The 9953-nt window shown below is 39.7% G+C and overlaps 1 protein-coding gene across 5 annotated transcripts in view; it reads left to right on the top strand.

Annotated features, from left to right (window-relative positions):
• The first annotated feature begins 2469 nt into the window (after positions 1–2469).
• LOC148033092 (uncharacterized) overlaps positions 2470–9953 on the top strand; it is a 102584-nt gene continuing 95100 nt past the window's right edge. For 2 of the 5 annotated variants that reach the window (XR_015691712.1, XM_087683820.1), the window contains exon 1: positions 2470–2987. Coding sequence is in view for 4 of the 5 variants with exons in the window: in XM_087683820.1 (XP_087539946.1) it covers positions 2880–2987 (108 nt within the window). In the remaining variant the exon portion in view is untranslated. The remainder of the gene's footprint in view (positions 2988–9953) is intronic. The other 3 variants (XM_087683818.1, XM_087683817.1, XM_087683819.1) reach the window with 2 other exon arrangements.

Raw genomic sequence — 9953 nt, 5'->3', positions numbered from 1 at the left:
TAATACACACAAAAAACACATAATAATGAAAAAAAAGGATAGGTTACTTAAGCATAAACAAAAAAGCCATACTCAGCCATAAATAGTTTTTTCAAATGTTAATATCGTTAAGAGAGAGAGAGAGAGAGAGAGAGAGAGAGAGAGAGAGAGAGAGAGAGAGAGAGAGAGAGAGAGAGAGAGAGAGAGAGAGAGAGAGAGAGAGAGAGAGAGAGAGAACATAAGAAAAAACACATACACATAACACATCATTAATACAATAAATGACATCTAAACATACAATAAAAGATAATAATAACATAACAAAAAATAAAAGGTTGAAGAAAATATAGGTACATATGGTGAAAATTCAACACAATAGAAATATAACAATTACAATCGATATATATGAAATAGAAAAATAATCAAAATACATGAGAGAGATAGAGAGGAAACAATCAAAGAGAAAAAATAGAGCAAATGGAAGTAAACCATCAAAAAGTAAAATGCATAAAAATAATAAACATAAAATTAACTAAAACATAAACATTAGCAATAACTAAACTAATTAAGTCAAATCAAGTCCACATTGAATGATGATATAACTTAACTAATTATGTTAATTGAATTCAACATTCAAGAATATCTAAAATGTGGATGAATAACTTATGAAGTAATAAATGAATAAATGAAAAGTAAGTACTAAAATCACGTTAAATTTAAAGAGAGATGGAAAAGCAAACAAAAGCAAAAGCAAAACTAGAGTAGTAAGTGCATTGAAAAGAAATCACCAATGCATAAAAATACTTATTTAAAACTAAAAAAAGTGAAGGATAGGTTCCAAAAAATAAATATTAACATTAACTAATCTCTCAAAATAAGTATAAAGAATAAATAACTATTTTTATTATGAAAAGTTAGTTTTATAATAACACAAAGTAAGAAGAATAACAAAAATAAATAGTACTATTATCATTAGAATTGCAAGTCGAGGGCTTAATTCAATTCAACATTTAAGAGTGATATTAAACACGGATGAAGAACTTACAAACTAATAGAAAATAGCTTACATATACTAATAAAACTAATACTATCAAAGGATAAGTTAATAACATAAACCTCTCGGTACTATATAGAAAATACTATAATACTTATTAAAAAATAATAGGGGGAGCATGGTGGAGAGAGAGAGAGAGAGAGAGAGAGAGAGAGAGAGAGAGAGAGAGAGAGAGAGAGAGAGAGAGAGAGAGAGAACATCAACATAAACATTATCATTAACAAAATTATAAAAAAGAAGATTAGACTTGTAATATCTTATAATAGAAATATAAATTGTAATATACAAAAAATAAACATTATATCATAAAAATATAAATAAAATATACTATGATACCCATTAAAAATAAACAATAATAACAAAAAAAGGATAGGTTAGTTAAGCATAAACAAAAATTTGTACTTAGCCATAAATAAATGTTTCAAATTTTAATATCATTAGTAAGAGAGGGAGGGAGAATAAAACATAAGAAAAAGTACATAATCACAACATATCAATAAGACAATAAATCACAACTAAAAATACAATAAGACATAAATAAAATATAATAATAACAAACAAAAAATAAAAGGTTGAAGAAAATATAGGTATATATACTAAAAATTTAACACAATAGAAAAACAACAATTACAATTGAAATAATTAAAAGAAAAAAAAAAACAGAGCACACATACACACACACACACACACACACACACACACACACACACAGATGAAAGAACATATATATTTTATAACAAAAGTAAAAATAATAACATACAAAAAATAAAAACAAATATAAATAACTTTGCGATCTATAGATGACAAGAGCTACAAAGACTTCGAATGTCTTATGAAGGTGTGGTGCAAAGACAAGCCATGGTGTGAAGTCAGGGTGTGTGAGGACGGCCAAGGTGCGAATGTGTTGGGGTGCGTAGAGGATGCCCCGGCTGTGAAGCTCGAAGCAGGAGGTTATGGGGGAACCACAACACGACAGCTTGCGTCCCCAAAACCTCCCGTTTTAATCATATGAAAAACATTACAAAACAATAACTGGTAGTCTATTTGTAAATTGGTACCCTTACAATTCCCTTTATGCGTAAAACTAGAAATCTATTAGTTCATATTGGGAATAGGAGTTTGACACAAGACACATATATGCCTTATTGGTTGCTTAGTGTCTAAACGCTCTTGGATATAACTAATTTTTTTTCCAAAGGGTTCCATTTAATGGTCACAAAAAATACATTTGGTAATAGATATGAAAACCTTTATGACAAAATCGTTTGAATCAATTCTAAAATGATATATATTTGCCATTGTTTGCAATTAAAAGTTTTGTGAAACTCAAAGGTTTTGAACATTCCTCTTTCGAATCTTAAGGTTTTTTTTTCTTTTTTTTCTGGGGCAAATTTTGCGTATCAGTTAACAATAAACCCATCACGCAAAGCAGGATGTGCATTTTGAGATGACGTCATCATGAGTGCTTCACTTGCGTGTGAGCGCACAGAGAAAGGAATGGGCCTGTGCATGCTCGGGCTCGCACGCCCCACACGTGACATGGGAGAGAGGGGACGCCTCTCTCTCTCTCTCTCTCTCTCTGTGTGTGTGTGTGTGCAAAGTCGACGGGCAGCTCTACGAAAGTCCCTTACCGCCAAAAAGCTACCGTACGCGGTGGCCCTTTCCCTTGGCAGCCATCCTTTGTCGTTGCTTATCTGCCATGACTTCCACAGCGCACGGCCAGCAGCAGCTTGCAGAAGATAATTGAAGAAGAAGAAGAAGAAGAAGAAGGAGAGAGAGAGAGAGAGAGAGAGAGAGAGAGAGAGAGAGAGAGAGAGAGAGAGAGAGGGATTTCCTTTCGCCTAACATGGAAATCGTCAAAGCAGAAGAGGACGATTCAAAGACTGAATCCGATCATGCCAATGGCAGCTTCACAGCGATTCCTATCCCTAATCTGATGGACGATCCTCATCAGGTTTGTTCCCCCTCCTTCTTCGATGTCTCTTTCGCCTCGTTTGTCCTGGTATATTTCTCCACCACGATCTAAAACAGCCGAAGAACAGCCGTGTTTAACTTTGAGGGTGACGGGAGAGAGAAAATCTTCCCCTCGACACAGTTTTCAGGTTATAAAACCGTTCGAAAATTCCTTAATGGAGCTCCAAATTCCCACATTTTTGAGAGAGAGAGACTAACCTTAACGGCCCAGCAAGCCTATGGAACCGAAATGGTAGTATCAACGGTTCCATGGAATATTATTGAATCATCCACCAATGTGCCTGTAAAAAATTCTATTCTAGCATTAACGTGTATCAAGATTTAGTACAATCATACATATTATCTAAGTCATAAAATTCTAGGACTTTGTTCAATGCATTGAAAGCATATTAAAATGTCTTCTTTGAGATTAGTATGCATGCTCCCATTCATGCATGAAAGGGAGACTTATATTCTAAAATCTTAGTGTATGTATCTCAAGTTATGCTTAGCAGATCAGAGATATCTTTACATTCCAACTCTTATAGACTTAGCATTGATGGATACTAGAATCCAGCAAACCTCTTTGTTTAGTAACAAACAGTGCAATCTAATCAAAGAAAACACACACACACGCACGCGCGCATGTTGGGTTTCTAATAGGCCGAGTTGGTTCTTGTCAAGGATTGGCTATGTTGTTGTGTCTAGTCATGGTCTATGGTAATATGGAGGATAAAAAATGATGACAATGTAGGTCTTTGGTATCTCTTATCAATGCAATTGTTTATTCCTTTTTTGGAAATGAGTGATTATATTATATCAAATGATTAAAAGAGCACAAAAGTCACATGACTAAAAGAGCAAAAATGCCTATTTTCTCACTAAAGGTGGTGATTGTCCTTTGGCCAAGGGTGTTCTTGTAGAAAGCGGGAACTTATTCTTGACAATTGATTTGTCTAGGACATGATATTTACCTCTATGTTGCATGGATCAATCCATTAAAATGATTGATCATTGGAGCAAGTAAGGGTGAGCTTCAACAGTTTTAGAAGCATTTCCTTGAGTTGTCGGCTTCCTATGTGCATTTCTAGGTCAGTTTCTGCATTCCCTAGTTTGCCTCCACTCTTTGGACATTGTCCATGCCAGTTGGGATTTTTTTGTGGCCACCTAATATTTTTTTGGCATTTTCTTCAATGTGGGACCAGCATGTTGGGCTAGTATTTATGGCACTTCCAAGGGCAGGTCAGCTAGTTTTGGGTATTTATGGCTATATAAATGCTGGTTGGCCAATATTTATGGCACTGCCAAGGGCAAGTCGGCCAATGTTGGGTATTTATGGCTATATATAGCCAGCCCTTCCACTTATCAGTCACTCACTCGCTTCGGTCTTCTTTTCTTCATTGGCAAGTGCACACTTCAACATTTTGTGCTTGGTGTTGCCATCATCATCCGCCTGATTTGGTGCCCTCATTGACATTGTGGGCTGTGTGCAGGGATTGATTAGTCCATCCCCTTTCTATCAACATTCTTCTTTAGTCAGTGCAATACTCTTTCTTCATTTTACTCTCTCTGTTTCTCTTTGTTTTTGCGTTTCTCTTTTGTTGCGCACTCTCAAGTGGTGTCATTGCCTATGTGAGGACACTGTTTGGAGATCTTTTGTAGAGGGGCTTCCTAGTCCCAAAACGCAAGCTCTACACCTTGCATTTTCTGCCTATGTAGCCGTTTTTGGAGGATTTGTGTAGAGGCAACCACATCTGGCAACTAGTCGTCAATTTTTTGGTCAAGGCAATAGCATTTATTGTCTAGCTGTCAGCATATACTCTTGGTGTAGGCGATATCCTTTTGGTGGCAGGCAGGTGACAATATACTGTATGTAGGCGGCACATCTACATTCACTGTAGTTGATTGCTTCCCATCTTTCGTGTTGTCAAAATGGAGTTTTCTGGGTGATTATAGGATTGAAGATATCTTACTAGTTCACAAGCTTTGATGACTTGGAGGAGGAGCTTCTTTTCAAACACTCTTTTGAGTGGAGACGCCACTATCGTAAGTATTGTAAGTGTTGGAGAGAATGTGACAATGAGAACACTTTGAACAGAAGTGAATGTAGCAATGGAAGCATAAACATGTGCTGAAATAAATTGTTGAACGCAAGACAAAAGAGAGAAGAAAGAAGGAACACTGAAGAACACAATACGGATGAGAACTCAGATGTATGCTTGGGGAATGGAATCCATATGTTCAACACGAGACAATCGCATACAACAGTGAGTCAATGGCTGTGTGGGCACTGACACTTGCTCTTCTCTCTAGCAGAAGATCCACACATGTGATGGTGAGTGAGTGACTGACTGAGGAGGAGCCTAAATAATAGGACAAAAACATGTCCTCAATATGATCAGGTTGGCCAGCTTTTAATGCTGTTTGGCTAGCAATAAATGCTAAATATGACCAAAATGAAGACCATAAAAAATGCCTAAAATAATCTAAATAATGTCTAGCCCTAAAGCATGCATAGACTCACACATGAGCTGACATATCTGCTAACTTGATCAATTATTACTATGCAAATTAGGAGAGAGAGAGAGAGAGAGAGAGAGAGAGAGAGAGAGAGAGAGAGAGAGGAGTCGATACCATGTTGAGAGGGGAACTAGTTTCTTCCCCTCTTTACAGGAATTTATTGAAACAAAGCCACGGGCACTAAGTGCTTGAACCATATACAAAAGGTTGATTTGCTGCAATTCTGAAAATTAGGATTTTGAAACTCTAATTTTTGCAAACTCCAAGCAGCAAGCTGATTTCTTCTTTAGTGCTTGGATTAGATGAAGCTAAGTAGAAAGTGCTTCTTGGATTAGAGATAGATAGGAGAGTACAAAGTGTGTGGCTGAAATTTCAGCATGAGAGTTTATTCCAAATGAAGAGAAAGACATCTAATATATAGGTGTGGGGCTTGGGTGCTTAAAAGTGGAAAGTAGAGGCTATAAATGACAAGTGTTTGTTGAAAATGATAAATGTAGAGACACTTGTCTCGACACATGTCGTATTCTAGATGCTACATATTACTTTTCTAGAGAAAAGAAGCTTTCAAATCTTCTTCTCTAAAAATCTTAGACAAAATTGTTCCTTGCGAAAATTCAGAGCTTTTATTGTGAACAGAATTTCCGTTTGAGCAACACTTCTGGAGAGCTTCATTATATAGGTTCATCAGTTCATGGCTTGTTTCTTTGATCATGAGCATCTGGTTTCACTTTTTGAAACCACTCATTATATGGGTTTCTAATCAATGTAACTATGTGAGTGTAAAAGTCTTGGTCATCTGAGCTTTTTGGTCAATTTGATTGCTTAACTAAACTTTTAATTTCTCTTGGGTATCTCGTCAATGATGACCCAAGTATAATTATAGGGCGTTTTTGGCCATTTACTATCCTTAAATAGAAAGATGAATATCTAATCATATTCTAAAACACTTAAATAATATAAAATGCCTTTCAAAGTACATTAGCATTAAATTAATTTGGAGTCGTTGAGCCAATATGTCTTCGTAACAATTGATATACAAAAGGTTTGTTACAAGTATTGTCAACGAGAGGAGTCTCCTACTCGCATCCGTCTCCCTTCTATTGATCTATCACAAAAGGTTCCATTTGAAGTGAAGACGCCATCCTTGATATCCTCGGTCATAGTACGGGGGAGTTTTGAAAATAGGGAAAATGGAAATGCAAAAAATCGGAGTTTTGGAGTTTTGGTTAAATTTTGGAAATGGAGAAACGACGTTTTGAATTGTATGAGGGAGTACCTCTTGTAGCTCCCTCACCCACGGTGTCGCCGTCGTGTCGCAGCGCGTTGATAGCTCCACCTACCCACCGTGACATGGTCCCTTGCTGAGCCCCGGCAAACTTGTAAATGCTTTCTAGCTATGAATATGACGTAAAGCCCTCAAGATGGGCCCTTGTGCAAATCTCGCGTCGTGTTATGCTCCATTCGCGTTTCTTGTCGCGTTCCGTGACGTGTTGAGGTGCCCCGTGATGTGTTGAGGGGTCAAGATGGCAGAGTTGGGGGAAGGGTCTAGAGCTGCTCCGGGACCTAGACGGGGTCCAAAGGGGGTCCCACGCGGGTCTTTGAGGGTTGGACCATCACACTTGGTATCAGAGCCGCCTTCGCGAATGGCGTGTGCAAACCCCCGTGTCGGGGAGCCTGGGCTGAGACGTATTGAGAAAACTTTGAAGAGTGCCTTGCTAGCGTCAAAAATTGATGTAGTGGAGAATTTCTATAAAAAAAAGAAGAAGGTTTTGAAAGAGTATTTTGAGTTGGGAGAGGAGATAAGAGGGTTGAAGGGGAAGATGGAGGTAGGAGGTGAGAAGGTAAAAAGTGAGTTGAAAAAGAAGGTATGGAAGATTGAAGAAGAACAAGAGGAGTCGAAGATGGAGTTGACGGATTTGAATGAGGATATTGAAAAATGGATTGCAAAGAGAACAAAGGTGGAAAATGCCAGGGGAAAAGAGAGAAGGTGTTGTGAGGAGAAGTGTGGATGAGGAGTGTGGGAGTAAAAAGGGGGTGGAGAAGAAGAAAATGAATGATGTTGAGATGAAGAAATCTATGCCTAGACCTGTGGATGTGCCGCTACGGCGGCCTGTGTCTTCAAAGTATGTGGAGCCGAGTTTGAGCTCTGGGTTTGAAGAAGAAGATGAGGATGAGGAGAAGGAGTGGGCTATAAAGGCCCAGTTTGTTAACTTAATGAAAATTATGCAAAAGGGTTTGAAGGAGCGGGGTGCTTTGAAAGATGCTAAGGCAAAAGGTGCCTCCCCGGTTAAGCTAGTGAAGAAGTGTATGGAGGAGGAGAAGGAGAAGGATGCGATGCGGGCTAAGGCAAAGTCGCTGGCCCCTTGTTTGAAGAAGGTTTGTGTTAATGAGAAGGGCGTGGTGATGAAACGGGATGCAGATTTGGTGATGAGGCAGAGGGTGCATGAGGAGAGAAAGCTGAAGAAGAATGTTATGTTCAAGGGTGTTGATGGAAAGAAGTGTGTTGTGGATGGAGTGTTCATTGAGGAAGTGGACGAGGCCAAAGAGACTAAGTCAAAATCTTGTGCTCATAGCATGCTGTGGGTTTATACGCCCCATGTATTGGAAGAGGTAGGAGAGGTGAAGGGAGAGAAGAAGGAAGGCTCATCCGACCCAACGAGCATAAAGGAACTGGGACCACATGTTTTGTCTTGTGATTAAGTTGAAAAAGTCTGATGAGTTGAAGTCTTGTGTTGATGTTGAGGTGAAGCGTCATGTGGAAATGGTTGAGTTGAAGGAAGATAAAGTCTTGAAGCATGTTGGTGCTAAGTTGAAGAGTGAAGTTGAGGTGAAGTGTGCTGGGCTGAAAGAAGCTGAAGTGTTGAAGCGTGATGTTGAGTTGAGATATGTTGGAGTGGAAGAGGAGAAGGAAGGCTCGTCCGGCCCAGCAAGCATAAACAAACTGGAGCCTTGTATTTGACCATGTACAGATGTTGAGGTGAGGAGTAAGAAGCGTGTTGAGTTAAGAGGAGGTGAAGTGTTGAAGTTTTGTGCTGAAGTTGAGTTGAAGTATGATGCTGAAGGGAGTTGTGTCGGAGGGGAAGAGGTGAAGGAAGGCTCGTCCGGCCCAGCGAGCATAAACGAACTGGAGCCTTGTATTTTACCATGTATAGATGTTGAGGCGAAGAGAGATGATGTTTTGAGTTGTGTTGGAGTGGAGGAGGGGAAGGAAGGCTCGTCCGGCCCAGTGAGCATAAACAAATTGGGACCTTGTATTTTACTATGTGCTAAAGACGAGATAAAGTGTGATGTTGAGTTAGGTGAGGAGTTGTTGTGTATAGAGGATTTGTTGAGTAGTGTTGATGAGGAGGTGAAGAAAGGCTTGTCCGGCCCAGCGAACATAAATGAACTGGGACCTTGTTTTTTGTCATGTATTGATGCTGAAGCGAGTTATGTAGGAGTAGAGGAGGTGAAGGAAGGTTCGTCCGGCCCAGCAAGCATAAATGAACTGGGACCTTGTGTTTTTTCTGATGCGGATACGAAGATGAAGAATGATGTTGAGGAAGACTCCTTGCGCCGGGAGAATAAACGAATGGGCAACCCTTGTGATGAGCTCATGAGCTGTGAGGGTAAAAGAATGGCTGGTTTTGAGGAAAAAGGTGTTGAGGAGCTCGTGAGCCGCGAGGGTAAACGAATGGTCGGATGTCTTGAGGAGCTCGTGAGCCGCGAGGGTAAACAAATGGCCGGATGTGTTGAGGAGTGTGAGGAGGAGCTCGTAAGCCGCAAGGGTAAACGAACGGCCGGGTGTGTTGAGGAAGGCTCCTTGCGCCGGGAGGGTAAACGAATGGTTGCATGTTGGGTGAAGGAGAAGAGGAAGAGGAGAGTTGGAGTGGAAGGGAGTGGTATGGAGAAGAGGAAGAAGCGTGTTGGAGAGGAAGGAAGTGGTGAGAAGAAGAGGAGAAAACTTTGGAAACTTGTGAACTTTTCATCCGTTTCTGGGGCAAAGGAGAAGACAAACTTGTTGAATCCGATGCCCCTTGAATCCGAATCGGCTATAGGCGACAACGGGTTAGCTTTTGCAAGAAAGTGAGGTCCTACTGCTACGAAACCGAGGAGTTAACTTGTGCTTCAATGCTTGATTCAGAGGGTGCAAAGCCCTCATGCAGCGAGTAAGCGTACAGAGCAAGGGCCGATTCCGAGGGTGATAGACCCTCACGCGGCATTAAGATTGGGAGTGTTGGGGAACTCCAAGTGCGGTCCATGTTGAAGATGCGGGATCTAGAGCATGGCAAAGGCGGAAGCTATGGAGGATGGAAGATAAAGACACAACTCATGTTGACATGACAACGTAGGCAACTGTTACACAAGTGAATTAGGTTTCAAGATTGAGACTTGAACTCATAAACACAATCTTGTGTATGGACAACAATAACACAGAGACTTGACAGAAAGAGACAAGTACTATTGC

Source organism: Lygodium microphyllum, chromosome 8 (assembly GCF_053477565.2).
Source record: "Lygodium microphyllum isolate KBCC chromosome 8, Lygodium_microphyllum_v1.1.10, whole genome shotgun sequence".
Lineage (NCBI taxonomy): Eukaryota > Viridiplantae > Streptophyta > Polypodiopsida > Schizaeales > Lygodiaceae > Lygodium > Lygodium microphyllum.
This window is presented reverse-complemented; position numbering and strand designations above follow the sequence as displayed.